Source organism: Tauraco erythrolophus, chromosome 2 (assembly GCF_009769465.1).
Source record: "Tauraco erythrolophus isolate bTauEry1 chromosome 2, bTauEry1.pri, whole genome shotgun sequence".
Taxonomy (NCBI): domain Eukaryota; kingdom Metazoa; phylum Chordata; class Aves; order Musophagiformes; family Musophagidae; genus Tauraco; species Tauraco erythrolophus.
Window position 1 is genome coordinate 69,832,496 of NC_141466.1, and position 17,206 is coordinate 69,849,701.

Genomic DNA, 17,206 nt, shown 5'->3' on the forward strand with positions numbered 1-17,206 from the left:
GAGGGTATCTTGCCTTGAATAGCATGGCCATTTATATAGCCTTTGACAAAAATAGACACCTATAAGAGTTCTTATGCTCTATTTCCAAACAATATCTAAACTGTGCCCAGGAAATCCTGGCTGCTGCTCCCCCAGCACATTTCCACTGCAGAATTAGCCCAGCTGATTAGTACCTGGACAAATTTAGAGCAGGCTCAGATCAGATCATCTCTCATTCCTCTGTGTGTTGCATTGGAAGACAGAGATACACATAGTTGTTGGTGCTGAGCATCTCTATGAACCTCGATGCAGCCCTGCCCACATGAGATTCAGCATGCCCTTTGGAGGATGCACAGGGGAAGGATACACCGAGGTGGGAAGATCCTGGAGAGATATTGGCATTCATGTAAGATAGCCTGAGTCTTCACTGCAGGAGATGCGTGTTAACAGGCTATGCAAACCCCAATTTAAGTGATAACAGCAGCTATTCTAGTTGGAAACACCATCAAATGTAGCCCCACAACAACATCAAAACCACCATCAGTAAGATTAATGAGATTTCTGGTTTACTGGCCAAAAATCACAAAGGAAAGAACTTTTCTATATTAACACCTCCAAAATAGCATCCACTGAAGTGGAACGGTTTGCTTTTGGTTAGAGGGGGACAGTGAATTCCTTTATTTATATTTTCTGAACATTTAGGGGAAGTTTCAAAATGATGGAGTGATTTCAAAATAAATAGCTACATGTCATAAATAATGTCATAAGAATGTCACATCAAAAGGGACTACAAAGGAAAGATTAGTCTTGTTGTGTGTCCTTCCTCTCCTCTACTCCATGGTTGCCTCCAGCTTCTTTAGGACTGAAGCTGTTCACCAAACTCATCCCAGATTCCTGAGTGGTCCCTGTCATGCATTGCTCCTCTGGAAGGTATGATTTTGAAGTTAATTCCCTTTAACTCCACCATGAGACTCCCATCAGAGACTCTGGGGGTTGAGTGGACCTTCAGAAGAGGGCTTTTCTCCATAAGGTAGAGTTTGCCCCTCTAGCTATAGCAACAGAGTCCCACTGGCATTTTCCTCAGATATAGCTTGGAGAGAACAACTGAGACCAGATTCCTAGAAGGATTAACGTATACCGCCAAAATAACATTTTGCTGGCATAAAGCTGTCTACACGTCTGTATTACACCTTCCCTAAGCTCTAGCTGCCGTGCCTGGGCTCCCCAGAGCTGTCCGGGCTAATTTACTCTGCCAAAAAGCCCTGCCTGCAAAATCTGATAATATGAGAGGCTCCCATCTCCAGGAGTTGAACACATGTCTTCCACATTATTTTTAAAGTGATGAAGAGAATTATATGACAATGTTCATGATGGGCAGAGGACTGTTCATGGATTACGTCTATACCTGTAATGCAAACACTACCGTAGCCCAAGCACTAGTACTCGAGTAATTCTGTTAACATGGTCCCTGGTACAGTTTTGGCCAGCTAGCCCTTTTCCACAGCTTTCCCAGGCATGGGAAATGAGTTTGCATAGGCCAGGGACCGTTCCCAAAGGCAGATTGGCTACAACTACTCTGTTTTGGAATCTGAGAGAGTTTAGTAGTATAGACATGGCAGACCACGCCAGATGGGCTCAGGGTCAACAAATAGTCCTGGTTCTGTTTCTCATTTGCTAGTTTAGATGTCACTGCAGTGACCCAGGTTCTCTCAAGGCCTGGGTTCCCATGTGCCCTTCTCCTCTCTACTGTGCTTTTATAAGCGTTATCTGGAGGCAAGGGCACTATAGAAGATCAAAGATCTCAGTTAGCTCAGTGAGGTGAGGCTTGTTTGAAGATCTGTGCATGTAGAAGGACTGAGATTTCAGCTAAGTGCTGCCAGAAATGTTTCAGCTGTGGAGTGGATGTCAGCAACTTTTTTACCTATATAAGTATGTAAAAACTGAGATAACCTGCGATCAGCGTCCTAGGAAAGGGGCAAGGCTATTATGGAAAGTAAATAGTGGACTTAAATGCCTATGAGGACTGTGTGCATATTACACCTGTTGAGATCAACCTTCTTCTCGTTGATGAAGTAGGGAGATATTGACTTTCTGCTACCACTTTCTTTTAGATGGTGGTAACTCTGGCTGTTCAGGGAAATGCAACTGGAATATGTCCTCTGGCTGGTCACAGAACCCTTCTGTCATCAGGACAGTGCTGGAGGGTTGTTTTGCCTGCTTGATCTTCAATGGTATAAAATCATTGTGTTGCGTGACTCGAATTTTCCCATGTTATGCTGGCTCTGGCAACTTCCTCCCTGCAGAAGACAATGCCAGCTATTCTGCTCATCTTGAAGCCAGAAACAGATTTTCCCAAGACTCCTTTCTGCTCTCCTCACCTTGCTGGGACTCAGGGCTCTCCTCTGAGCTCTTGTGGGGATTTGGTGGATGCCAAACCACTGTTATCTATGGTAATTTTCATCTTACCCACTTATACTTGTTTTCTCATTTCAGTTTGATCGTCCATGCTCCAGGTAGAGTCAATGGAGAGACAGACAGGCATCTCCAGAGAACAATTCATCCCGTGTCTCAGACAGCTCTTCTTGGGTGGGATAAACACTGAGGCACATGATGCAAGGAAGAGAGGGGGAAGCTTTGCTGCTCCTTATGTGGTGGGTGATAGCCAACATTTTCAACAGGAGATTAGACGCTTCGCTGAGGGTATTCAAGGACAGTCCAAAACAAAGGGCAGATTATCCCATTTCTGCTTGGCCTGGGGTGCTTATGCCTCCTGCAGAAGGATCAGTCGTTGGCTTACATCCAGGAGAAGATACAAGACTGGATGGCCCCAGGGCCTGAGCCAGTTTGGCAGTTCCAGAGTTCACAGAGGAGATGAATAGGAAGAGACATGACAGAAGCAGCCAAGATAATGAGAGCACAGATCAGACGAACGTGGCCAGTAACCTCTTCTAGAAGTGGAGAAAAAGGGGCATTCGGGAGAAATGAAAGGCAGGAGAATGAAAGGGGAGAAAACAAGTCCTTTCAAAACACAATCCATAGTGAACCTGTGGACCTCAGTTCCTCAAGGCAGTGCTAAGGCAAAGGCTGGAGGGGAACTAAAAAGAGATCCAGTGTTTCTGGGGTCAGTGAGGACATCTTAATTGAGCAAAAAGAAAAGGTTTTAGGAAGCATTCACATTTCAGGACATGAGCCAGCCTTTAACTGGCAAGGGTTGAGAGGGCAACTCTTCATGTGAACGAGCTGTTCTGAAGTCGCTGTGCTATGGACTTTCGCACTCTCACAATAAAAAGTTTGGGAACATGGATGTTCCTCTTGTCTAATGCGGAAGAACCTTCCTTGTGCGAGCTTGGACATGGACTGTCCTGTATAGGAACTCAAAGCAAGCCTCATGTCAGGAAGTCCCAGTGGGTTTAAGTGGTAGAAGACTCTCTTCTTGTTGTCCAGATCTACTTGAAGATTAATCCCTGAACTGAGTTACTTACCTTTACTTCCTGCCTTTCTCAAACAGTCACTAGCAGTTTTCTATTTCTTATGGACTGGTGAGGCTGTGTCAAATGGGAGTGGGGAGTCAGATCTTGGGGAGAATGGGGCTGTGATGCTGCTTGGAGGAAGGTCTCAGAAGAGCTCTCTAGCATGGATGCAGATGCTGAAGATTAGAAACTCACTCGTTGCCCAAGGAAACCAAAAACATTTTCCATGGGAAGAAAGTGAAGGACAAGACACTGGTGTAACCAGTAGAAAACCCAATGTTCAAGTCACGTCTCTTCTCATTGTCAGGCCCTGTTTTCTCATCACTGGTCACTCCTGCTGTCAGTAGAGTATGGAGGTATTACATAGATGTGAGTAGATTATTCCTGGGTCAGACTTATGAGCAGGGTAGAATAGTGCTCATCTCCATAATGGACTGGTGGCACACTGGAGGAACTGGTTAAGAAAGTATCCCAAAGTCCTATGAGGAGAATAAAGGTCAAAACAGTCTGTGAAGCACTTTGTTATTTGTATACTGGCAATGATCCATATTTTTCTGTGCTCAAAGTGAAAAACAAAGAGGGAGAGTGAAGGAAAGAAGGCAAAAATCATTCCTACCTCTGAAAGGAAAGAAAAAAGGAAGATCAAGCATCAAACTCCAGCAGGAGCAAATGAAATCAGGCCTGGGGTCTGATTCTGACCCCTTTTACTCTGGTGCAAATAAATAAAAACAGATTAAAAAGTAAGGGGGGGCGACTTTCAGGCACTGTTGTTATGAAAGCAGAATCTGGCTCGATCTCTTTTGTATATAAATGCATTTTCACTCTGTGTGCATCAAAATGAAAGCCTGTTCCTAAATTCATACCGAGCTTCAGGGAGGTACGTGCTACCCAAAGGGGAAAACTCGATAACAGGGTTCACAGCACAGAGGCCTGAGCCGCCAGCGAGTGATGGGGAGGAACTGAGACGTGGCACTTGGCATTAAGCAAGCTCTGCCTTCGCACGGGGGTTGATGGAAGGTTTCATGTCGCCCTGAACATTTCCTGTCCAGCTCAGCCAGGAGAAATGTGGTATCTTCCCATTTTGTTTTAGTAGAGTCTTCAGGAGAATTAATGTCAAAAAAGAAACAGAGCACCATTTAGGCATCGTTTTCAGGTTTAAAGGGACAGGCATCACGGTAAATACTTAGGGAATACGCTACAGTAAGTGCGTTCAAATTACTTACAGCTCATAACCTGCAGTTGGATTTGTGATAAAAACTCTACATATCTCTAGTGAAAAACCTGTCTCCTCAGCTGAACAACACTGCAAGTAAGGGAAAAATGGATATATTGTTCATTTTATATATTCTTTTGTGTGTGTGTGTGTGATTTGTCTACAGCTCATATTAGACTGGTTGTAAAACCATGTGTAATTGCATAGCATGAATAGACCAGATAGGCTTAGATGGCTTTCCATGCGTTGTTTTTATTCCTGCACATATATGGGCTTTAAAAACAGTAATGGCAGTTTAAGGGAAGTCGTTGTCTTGAGTCTCTCTTGTGGATATGGATTTTTGAAAGACCATCATTATATTTCTGAGAAGGCCTTTTCTTTTCCTGGGCCATCAGTAGTAACTAGAGGATAAAAACCAAAACAGGCTGCAATTCAGCCTGCCCCTGTGAGCTTCAGCAAGGCTCCAGGAGCTTCTCTTGAACTCAAGAGTGGTTCATGCTCCTGTCCCCTGGTATCAGATCGTTACCTGCATTTTACTCTAGTCCACTCATATTTCAATGATCCGAAGCAATGGCTCTTGTTTCCCCCTTTCAGGGACTCTATTCCTTGGTCCGACACTCTTCTCAGAAAGTTTAGCCTTTTATATAGATGCCTTATTTCCCGCTGCCTTCTCGTTTCTCTTCACTGTTTACTGTTGCTTCGTCTCTGTGTCACGTGTGTTTACCACTGAGGACTGGTCATGAGCTCTCCCTGAGAAGGGCAGGATTACTAAGGCAAGAAATCAGCATCAAGGCAGTTCAAGATGATGGGTAAGTTCAGCTCCAGAATCAGACACCTAAACAAAGATGTCTTCAATGGAGGTGTCTCCGTGTGATGGAAGTGTCCAAGCTTCCCTTGTGTTCAGTGAAGATGTAGGCAATGCAGCCACAGAGTCTAAACAACAAACTTCATACAACTCTGGCCCCACTAGCTGTAATGCTTCAGGAAACAATTTGGTTGACTTTTGCCTGGTGTCATCTGAGATGCCCTCAGTACCCTGCCTCACTCTAGCTCCCAGCTCAAAAATGTTCTTGTCTTCTGTATGCAAGTTTGTCACATCTGCCAGCTCCACATGGAAGTCTGGAATATCCTAGAGCATCTCAAATGTTGCTGGATTCTCATCTGTGATGGTTTCACTAAGCCTTAATTTTCCATTGAGTAAAGTAAGAGACATCACTCACCCATGGACACCCTGAGGTGAGTCTCTACATTAGGAGCTGAATCTTGTCTGAAATACAAGGTGTGCTGTGATGTGAGAGAGACCTACTCCCTGCTTTAGCGCGGATTTTATATGAGACCTTGGATAAATCCTTCAAATCTTATTGCCTCTTCTGTTAAATGGGGACGTTGTAAAGCTCTCCTCACCGTACTGAATGTAGGATAGGAGATGTCTCACCGTAAGGACTTCAGGGCACATTACTAAAGGGATCTGGGGGACTAATTCTTGTGATGTGTCATGCAAGACACATGGTCTTGATTCCTTAATGGTGCTGACTAGGGCCTGTGAGTCACTCATTGCTTCTAGCAGGTGATAGGAGAAGTTCAGGGGCTATTGTACGGCCTGGTGCAGAGAGTTGGAAGATAACCCCAGCCCATGCCAGTCTGACTTGTTACAGGCAGGTGGGATACAGATCCCACAGATGCAGTCATAGGACTTCCAGCCCCATGGTAGCTGATGTCCTCCTGGCTTGAGAATGCCCACAGAGATGCATGAGGACTATTTCCACTCCCAAGACTAAGCACAGAGTAGGAGGAGTGGGAGTGGGTTTTTCAAAATTACTTCAGTTTTAAACCAACCCCAACCCTTTGATAAACAAACCTTGGAATGGAGTTGAAACCCACTCATGCTAGATGAAGGTGCGTCAGTTACCATGTGCAAAAGTCAAAAGCAAAACAAAAAAATACTTCGCATATGATCCATCTTGCTGGGACTTTTCATTCTAGTTATAGTCGCTTAAAAATAAGGCCTGGAGAAGTGGAAAAGAGAAGTTTATCCCACGGTCTGTGAGAATGGTACATTGTATGAAGATGTCACAGGCTAGATGTAACAGGGAAAGATGGGAATGAGAAACTCATGGCCAAGATGACAAAAGCCAAGGCGTGCTTTATCATTTAGGTCTGTATGAAATAGCCAGGAAATAATTTCTGTGGCAATATAGTAAGAATTACTGCAGAAATCTTCATATTGCTCTGTGGTTCCTGTTGACGTCCACCTACTGATCACGCCCACCTTACACCCAGGTCTAGATCCTGCTCATCACTAGGATGTCGAAATTCACATTTGGCACAGAGTTGTGAATTTTTGAATTACAGGAATATGTCAAAATGTCTAGAGGTATTTCATTCCTCCCCTCAGATCTTAGTGCAGATGAGGAGGCAACGAACTGTTCCATAATGGTAGGACTCATCCCGCCTGACTGCCGGTGTTCGCAAGTCCCCACACTCCCCTGACGAGGGATGGAGACAGACACTTTGGGAGCATGAGTCAACCCCCCTTGTCCCACACATGGATCTTAGGACAGAGTGAATCACTTTCTGGGGGTGTCTGCCTCTCTGTGTTGACTCGAGGAGACGTTCAGATGACTATCAGCAGGCATGGTACCGTGCAATATGAGTGACTCAACGCGCATACTCAGCCAGCTCTGTGCAATTTACAGGGAAGAGTGTGATTAGTGTAGGTTTCTGCACTGAAAACGTTACAGTGGGAAAAGCCTTTATGTGTATTCTGGGTTTTTGTTTCTGGTATATTTTATTCCTCTCTCTATTCTCAAATAAATGAACCCAACAGAAACATTTTTAACTCTGTCCCTTGTGGGTTGGCGCTGCTTGAGTTTCAGTATGCAGGTACATCTGATGCCGTACAAGTTTCTAGTATAACGGCACTAAAATAAGACAATACGTAACTTTTTTTTTTTCCCTGATAAACATGGAAAGTTTTTCAACTGAATAGCTAGAAAATACGACAACAAGCAGTACTTACAGACTTAACTTACAAATCACATGGCATTGCTCAGCCTTCAAAACTTTTAATTATGTCTACCAAAAATGTAACACATCTGGTAGGTTAAAAATAAATCTAGTCTGTATCTTTTTGGGGCTGAGGCTATTCACTTTCAGAAGTTTCCATCCATTAGAGTGACCATGTCCTTCATGCAAGTGTTTCTTATCAACAACTGAGGACTTAGAATTTGGGTAAAATCATGGTTTTCTTAAAGACGGTGGCCTGAAGCTTTGCTAAGGCTACTGGTTTGTGATTTGCGGTTTTCTTTTAAATTCAGTCTGAAATGCTAATTCATGTGTGAATCCAAAGCCAAGGTATTCAGAGAGAGATTTGAGAGCCAGTGGAAAGACATCGTTTTGGTGGACCTACAGGTTGGGATAATTTCAGTGAGGGGCAGAGATGAAGGTCTGCCATCCTTCCTGGACACATTCTCCATCACCTTTCCTCCAGACAGAGCTAGGGTGGAAAATCAAACCTCACCAAACTGTGGGTTAGGCTCCTCAAAGGGAAGAAGACAAAGTCTCTAGAGTGAGATCTGAAGAGCCAGTGGATCTTCCTCCTGTCCCCATGGGAGCCAGGTCCTTGTGGGCAGAGGGAAAAGTGAAAAGAAAACAGGAGAAGAAAAAATGTAGGGTTTTCAGACATTTTAGCTTTTTAACCCTGAACAGCTGCAGTGAGCTGCTGCTGGGGTTTTCTTAAAGTAGTAAAAGGAAAAAAAAAAAGACCGGGACCTATTTTCCAGTACATTACACATCAAAGATGGAGGAGTGTTTGTTGTTGGGTTATTTTTGCTTGAAACCATTAGCATTTTTCCTTTAGATTTCATAAGTGATGGTCCCAGAGAAATCTTTGGCCAAGGCCCAATCAAAGTCTAGGTACCAAATTATTTTGCTTCCCATCATGGATCTTAGTCCATCGTCTGTTCCCTCACCTGCAGAACAGTTGTCCAGTGAGCAGCAGTGGGAGCAAAGGAATGAGATGCCAGTGGCCTTTTCTTTTCCCAGGAATCTGTCAATTAATTTTTATTACAATGCTTTGCTCAATGAGTTGCTCGATTTACCCTTGCGATAATCAATGGTATTGTATTTCCAAAAGCTTCTGAAGTGTGATGGGGACTATTTCATCTGTTGGAGCAAATAAGTAGTTTAAGTATTGGTTGTAATGGGGAATAAGATCAAGGCCCTTTAGAATATCATGGGGTGTCTGCCCCATGTCAGGGTGCAGGGGGATGAGTTGGAAAATGAGGGTGACCCCCAGGGCAGGCAATGCCCTCAGTGATGGGAATGGTGCCACAGGGTCTGAGTGCACTGGGCAGAGCTGCGTGCTGGTAATGGGTCCCTCCGCATTTCTAGACAAGGCAAGGGGATGGAACAGATCCAAGGTCCCTCCATGGGGTCCCAGCAGGAGCAGAATGAGACAAGGCTGGAAACAGGGCTGGAGACATGACTGTGACTTGGATCTGTGATCCATCCTGGAGACAAGACTGGAGATAAGCTACCTCCTAATACAGGTCTTCAATCCATCTTGGAAACAGAGCAAGGGAACTGCTGGAGGGATCAGATTCTTTGTTTTGGGAAGATTTGGAGGGTATTGATGAGTCTTGATGTTCCCTGTGTTTATATATTCATCTGCAAGGGACCACGGGTGACAAAAATACTGACCAATGGCCTATTTTTCCCGAAGGTGAATACAAACAGAGATTCTGGATTAAGGCAGAATCAAGTACAAGTCAATGTGAATGTTGTTTGTATGAAAATATTTGAGAGTTAAAAAGATCCATGCAGTTACAAGGAATATAGATGTCCTGCTCTTGCAATGGTGCACTCCAAGATAGGCCCCTTTCTACAGAAAGTAACATTCATACTTGGGCTGCAGCATTTAGATGGGATCTGGATTTTGAATTCTGAAATGTGGATCTAATCAGGATGAGGACAGAGGCTCTTCCCTGTAAGAAGAGAAGAGCTGGGGTGGGGTAGCAGAGCCAACATCTCAGGAATATAAGCGCAATGTGCTGTGTCAGAGAACTCCTGAACACAGCATCATTTCCAATTCCCACGCTGATATTTCTGTATTTCTCTCCTCTAGACTGTAAGGACAACCTGATGCGAGTTGAACCTTTGGGCTACTGAGCCTGCCCCAGATGCAATAATTTAGTGAGCAGATGATGTTTTCAACCAAACCTCCTGTCTAACTCAGTGGATCTGTGTGTCTTCCGGCAGGTGTGTCCTCTGTGGCCTCCCTGATGTCCCTGGCTTGGGTGCTAGCCTCCTATCACAAGCTTCTTCGGGACTCTAGGGACGACAAGAAGAGTATGAGCTACAGAGGGGCCCTCATCCATGTCTTCTGGCGCTTCTTCACCATCTCATCCCGAGTTCTTTCTTTTGCTCTCTTTGCTTCCATCTTCCAGCTCTACTTTGGGATCTTTGTAGTGGTCCATTGGTGTGCCATGGCTTTCTGGATCATCCATGGTGGGACAGATTTCTGCATGTCTAAGTGGGAGGAGATCCTCTTCAACATGGTGGTAGGGATTGTGTACATTTTCTGCTGGTTTAATGTCAAGGAAGGGCGGACTCGATACAGAATGTTTGCGTATTACACGGTAGTCCTGACGGAGAACGCTGCCTTGACGCTCCTTTGGTATTTTTACAGAGATCCTGACACTACTGACTCATATGCCGTGCCAGCACTGTGTTGTGTCTTTCTTAGCTTTGCTGCTGGGATAGCTTTGATGCTGTTATATTATGGTGTGCTGCATCCCATGGGGCCAAGAGCTAAGATCTTTGCCAGCTCCTGTTGCGCCGAGCTGCTCTGGGGCATTCCTTTGCCCCCCGATGTTGAGCCCATGGCACCCCAAACCCCTGGGTACCGGGGGGCCCAGGCTACGCCCACCAGAGCGGTCACGGAGCAACAGGAGGAACTCACAGCTGACACTTGCTTGCCCGTTTTCCAGGTGAGAGCAATGGTACCATCTACTCCATCTGGGCGACCCTATCCCCCTGAGGGGCCTCTCATTAAGATTGACATCCCAAGAAAAAGATATCCTGCATGGGATGCTCATTTTGTAGACAGGAGGTTAAGAAGAACTATCAACATCCTCCAGTATGTCACCCCCACAGCTGTAGGTATTAGGTATAGAGATGGACCTCTCTTATATGAGTTGCTACAATATGAATCTTCACTTTAAAAGCTCCTTAAAGCAAAAGTAAAAGAGGGGACCTTATTTTTGTTTACGGTAAACACAGATCATGAAACAAACACAAACCTTCAGATAAGCTTTCTTTCTGGTTGCTGTATGTATAAAAAAAAAAAGATATTCTCTATGTTTTGTAAGTAAAAACAAAAAGAAAAACTTTTCTTTTGTTTTTTACACACAAGAAACAGTATTTCAACTTCCACACCTAGGATTCACAGGTGGAGAAGGAGGCATCTCCACATCAGTTTTATACCGTACACCAAGTGTAGAACATTATTTATGGGATTGGTGCTGATTGAAAAATAAAAAAAAAACAAACAAACAAACCTACAACTGCCTTATGCCCTTAGGTGCTGAGTTTCATTAAGTACTGTCACCTTTCTCATGCAAAACTCTTTGATGATTACATGCCAGGAAAAAAACAACCAACTGAAATACAAACCTTAAAATTAAAAAAAAAAAAAAAAAAAAAGAAAAGAAAAAAATGAGCAACAACAACGAAAAGAGAGAAATGTATGAAAAAAAATCTTGTCGCTCTGATTGGATTTAGCAGAAAAAAACCCAAATGTCTAAGATGAGAAAGCAAAGCCAAGACACCCCCAATGGAGTTTGATTGTTCCAACAGCTGAAAGACAAAATCAGGTCTGTAACTCGATTTGGCAATGCGTTTACAACGCTGTTTGGCCAAGCCTGCGAGCCTTGACCGAGTCGTGTTCTAAACGCCACCCCACCACGGAACCGTTGTCCCCGTGTAAACGGGCCATGCGCAGTGGTCGGTTTGCACCAGATTAACGTGGTAATACAGTATCTGATCTTGTTTCAGACAATTGCACGTGCTAAAGCACCACTGACTGCAGTGGAGTAAACAATAACCGTCTGAGCCCAGAATAAGGCCTGCCACCTTGATTTCTGGAAAATAAAAAATCTGCAAACGTTGAAATTCTATACCAAAACCATTCTACTAAAGCACGACTACACATATCTAATAACTATTTCAGTAATAATAAAACTCAGCATAGTAGCAAAAAGCGAGTCAATTTAAAGGCACAATACTTGATCAGTGACTGGCAAAATAATTTGACCTACTGTATCATTTTAAGGCTGTGAAAGGCATACATGTATTATTTGTAATCTTGTGTAAGACCTGTCATGTCTCATTCAGTGCGAGCCTTAAAGTGATTGTAAAGCATCCTTCGTTCCATTTTGGGATTTTTGGGTTTTGATTTTGGTTTTGTTTTGCTTCGTTTTGTTTTAAGGAAAACAAAACACAAAAATCGGGATAAAAAAAACCCACAACACACCAAACAACAACAAAACAACCAACAAACTTCTTCAAACGGTAATAACCTGTAAACTGACTCACATCTTGAGATGATTTGGTGCTTTGTATTTTTGTTGATGTTGTTGTTGTGATTTACCTGAGAATTCTTCGACTTGGTCCATGTGGGGAACTGCTGATAAAAACTGTCTCGTGTCACCCTCTACTGTAAGTACATGGCGAGAAACAACTCCAGAGGAAATCCAAGAGCGTAGTGAGAGCATCGTGGTTTAGCTTAGCCTTCTCACCGCAAGGAGATGCTGCCACCTCCGATGATGGCAAAGCCTAAACGGTCACCTGCCGAGCGTTGTGTGGTTGTCTTGACATTTCTGAATGACCCGCTCGGTGTCTGAACATTCACATCTCTCGAATTCTGTTTCTGTGCTGGAATCTCTTGTTTTGAGTTAAATCACGGGTTCGTGTCTGTCCAACACCCTTTTCCTTTTCGAGAGTATTGCTCCTTTAAAGGAATATTCCCGTTTCAGGGCATCTTTTCAATCCCACCATCCCTCTACTTGGGAGGGGAAAAAATACCAACAACAACATGAGATATTTTTAAGTGAATGCTGTAGTATTTCTGTGTGCAATTGCAATTTTTATTCCAGAAATACTGTAACTGTCTAGGGTGCAAAACTCTCATGCTGATCTATTCTGAAAGAAGATCAGCATGGGGGGATATTTTTTAATTATGATTATGATGTTTTTTTTTTAATTTGAGGAATCAGTTGGTTTTTTAATTATAATAGTCTTTAAAGAAACTAGTACCAATTTTATATAACAGTTTAAAAGAAGCTGAATGCTTTCTTCGCCTGAATATACCTGAAGAGAAACATTTTTTTCAATCAGTGATCCTTTGCAGTGTTCTGAGAAAATGTTGGGGTTTCTTCAGTTGTTTCATTTTGTTTTGTAAAGAAAACTTTTAACTAGTGTCTGTCCCTTTTAAGGAGGGCAGGACTCATTCACGCCAAACTCTAGACACACGGCAAAGTTTATAAGAAGCCAAATTGTCACTGGTACTGTAATTCCCAGTCAAACTCCATTTCAGGCAAATGCTTCTGGGCTCTGATTGCAACCAATATGATGGTCACATTTTCACGCAAAGGGAGGGATTTTGTCTTGTCATTCCCTATCTAAATTCCCAGTCCTTTGTTTACGGTGCACACAAATATATATATATAAACACACATATATATTTGTGAAAAGCTTTAATTTCCCTTCTCTGTTGCATGCATCCCATAACCAATCCCTTCCCAAGTGTCCTACTAACATTTCACCCTGTTTCTTCCCTCATCTGTATGCTGTTTCCATAAAAAGAGGTAATTTGTGAAGTGAACTTGCTGCCCCCAGCTACTGAGTCGTAAAAACACAAGAGATGCCCATCCTTTAGCAACAGGCCTGCACTTCTCCTCCCAGGACTTTATTTTTACTTCCTTTTAATAGTAGTATAGATTTACTCTGATCCAGTTCCTTGAGACTCACACCCCATGAAAAGACTCTCCTTGGTCCTTCCTTGAAGAGCTCTCCTCTACACATCTGCATTTCATTGGCATAAGCATGAGAAAGGAATGGATGACAAACAACCCTTCTGTTCTTTGGGGATTTTTCCTCCAGGAAATAGCATCCTCATTTCCAAAAGCACCAAGAGAAGTTCCCCTTCCCTGAATCTGTCAACCTTGAGGTCTGGTTTGGTGATGTGACCCCACTGAACAGCCAGACCCTGCCGCTTCTCACCAGGACAGTGAAGTCAGTCAACAAGCCAAGGCACGCTCATCAGGAGTTGAGGAGAAGACTCTCCAGTGTTGCCTCTCATGAGCATCTGCAGCCTGCCTTCCCTCAGGAATGGGACCGTTGCTCCAGACCGCCACACCAACAGCTGTCTTCTCCATCCTGTTACGGGAGTGGAGGGGCAAAACACTCTAGAAGTGACCTTACCTCTTGATACAGTGCTAATTTCTCACAGCCAAACCAGCTTGACTAAGGGCTTGACACACCCCTGATCCAAAGTCCTCCTTCTTCGTGGCTCGTAGTATGGATAACAATGCAAGCAGGTGCCTCCACTGCGTATTAAGACTGTCTCATTATGCTTAGTTGCATAAACTTTCTGCCTCTGCTATTAGTCCTTTCTTTGAATGGTATCCACTGACATCTTGACTTAGCAAGAGATTTCCAGTGACAGCCTGTGTCAACCCTGAAGAACTATTTCTTTTTGAAGGACTTCATTACAGCCTTAACGTAAAGCACGTGCTTTACCACTACACCCAACAAGTTCATGGTGGACAGTTTGGTGTGGTGACCGTTTTTTCTTGGAATTATCTGTGATCTTGTTGCCAAACAGCGCCTTTTGCCAAGCCAAAAGCTCGGGGAGGAAAATTACCCCCAGCTCTTTATTGGTACTAATCCCAGTGCTCGTCTACTGGTTTGTTTTTTTTTTTCCCCAGGGTCTGTTTGATTTTTGGTGTGTACTTTGGCAAGATGGTCAGTGACTTGTTTTGGTTTCACTTGATTTTTAACTTCTCAGCTTCTCCTTGGTAGCTTAGTTATACCATGCCCCACCTTCTTGCCAGAAGATACTGCATGAGAGGTTTTTCAAACCATCACAGAGAAGGTTGAATGCATATTTATTCACATCACAAGATCAGTGGCTAACTTCTGTGGCATGTTTGTGCTGCTGGATTAACTCTGGGATCATCTAAACCAGCCAACTGTGCCATGCCAGGGCAAAGTCAGGGCACGAAGGCTCCACCATCCCCACTGTTTTATTGTTCAGACCTTCCCTGGCATGGTTTTGACCCACTCCAATGAGTCTTGTGCTCAGGCACAGCTTGCACAGGCGTTGATGCTGGCCAGAGACCATCCTCAATCAGCAGTTTGGATGCAGCTGCTCTGTATCAGGAGTGAAAGAGTTTAGTAGTGTGGATGTGCTCAGCAGTTGTCGGTCAGCTTCATGGCCAGAATGGATCCTAGAGGTGCTTAATTTACTAATAAAGATGTAACCACAGACCAGGATTCAGAACGTGGTGGAGTACATCAACTCTGATCTGGCGTTTTCCTATTTTCTGCCCGATTCAATGGACAAAAGTATTTTTCAGTTCACTTGCTGTTCTTTTTGCTGAGATTATTTTGCAAATGGCGTCACTTTTCTCGTGCTGATGTCAACCCATCCATCCTTCCACCCGTGTCAGATGGCTGGCACCCTTAGTGTGAGAGCGTTATACATCTGTAGGCAGCTAATTTGGAGATGGGAATGATTCAGACCAGACCAAATCAACAATGAGAATACAGGAATTACAGGGTCCCTGCCCATGCCCTTGTCATGCTTTACCACCCACACAAGGCATTTTTCATCCGTAGCATATCCAACCTGAACTGCGGAAGAGGAGACAATGTTGTATAATTACCAGTGGAAAGTGCAAGCCAGCCACCGATTTCAAGTGTAAATATATATATTTTCAGTGTTTTGGATTGGAGCTAATTGTCTGCTTCATCCTGTCCTCCGTACCTGCCAAAAGTCAGTAGTCATTTGCATGTATTTTTGTTTAAAGCCAACTAGATGAAACAGGACAAAATTAGTTTCAAACTTTGGTCAGTGGTCTGCTAAAACCTGGCTGGTGCTGCTCACAAGGGGACCATTGCCATTGACTTTCAGAGAGCAATCATCCTGGGCTCTTCAGATATATTTCTGTACACACAAGATTCACTTCACAAGTTGTCGCTACTCCTCGCCCCTACACTGAAATTCATGACAGACCTGTCACCCACATACCTGCAGCATGACTAAACCTCCTAAAGAAAATGTGATCTGAGGTTCCTCCAGCATGATTCCATTGAAGCTCAGAGGTGCTTTGAAAAGGAAAACTTAACTACTGTGCATTTGCAAAACCTTTTAGTGCCTGCTCGCTGGGCAGCTTGGGCAAAAGACAATTTGGAAGCTGCCAGAGTCAGCAGAAAATTGTGGAGACAGGCTTTTCTAGGATATTTTCTTCTTTTACTGGGTTAGCTTTTCTCTGGATTCTGTTCAGATCGAATGTGGTCACGCAAAAAAAAACCAGAAAACAAAACCCCAAATAACCACAACAAAACAAGGCCTATGCCAATCCCCATAGAAGCCAAGATAGTTGATGTTAGATGGTAGGGATGACGTGGACTCTGTTGTGTACCCTTTGCTTGCTGAAGCTTGCACGTTGTTATTTTGGCAGTTGTCTAAAGCCCTGGGGCTTTGGGGATGATAGTTTCCCAGGGTTACAATTGCTGGTTTTATTTTTCCTTGGAGCTCAGGTGTATTCTGGTGCAGAGAATGTCAGCCTGGTTTGAACAAGAAGATTTGAGGCTATCCCAAATAGACGTGGGCAAACCTTTCACTGTGTGCAGAATGCATTTCCAGACCTCTGGGTGCCGCTAGATATTGTTGCAATCCTCTTATTTCTCCATAAGCACGTTCAGAATTGCTTCATTGTTCTGTTGTGTTTGAACTTGGGAATAATGTTGTGGTGACTCTTTTCCGTTGAGGTGTGATGTGAAGGAAGGTAGGAGCCTTCCTGCTGTGCTAGGTGTTGCCTGTGTTCAACCCTCATTCCTTACTTGAAGCTCAGACAGTAGGATAATGACAAAAAATGAGAAAATGAGATGACAGACAGCTGCGTATGTTCCATTGGCTCTTCACTGATGAGGAGGAAGGCAATTGGTGACAATTAAAATAAATCTTCGTAAACCATCTGGACCTTAGTGTATATTCAGATGTACACACAACCTGATTGGTATAAAATTGCTGACAAAGTAATATGGACTATCATTTCCTGTCGTACATTAAAAAACTAAAAAAACCCAACCCAAACAAAAAACCGCAACAAAACAAAATATTTCCAGCAGACAAAGATGATTGGAGAACATAAACTTTGCTTCCTCCCCCACCTTTGGGACACATGCAGCAAGGCAACCGTTTGGAAATCAGGCACCTTGTAATACACAGAGTTATGTGGATTTGTGCAATGCTGTG

The 17,206-nt window shown here is 43.6% G+C and overlaps 1 protein-coding gene across 2 annotated transcripts in view; it reads left to right on the top strand.

Annotated features, from left to right (window-relative positions):
- The window catches only part of XKR6 (XK related 6), a 204,870-nt gene extending 193,984 nt beyond the window's left edge, over positions 1-10,886 (top strand). For both annotated transcript variants that reach the window (XM_086624189.1, XM_086624192.1), the window contains one exon: positions 9,922-10,886. In XM_086624189.1, coding sequence (XP_086480315.1) covers positions 9,922-10,886 — 965 coding nt within the window. The remainder of the gene's footprint in view (positions 1-9,921) is intronic.
- Positions 10,887-17,206: the final 6,320 nt, after the last annotated feature.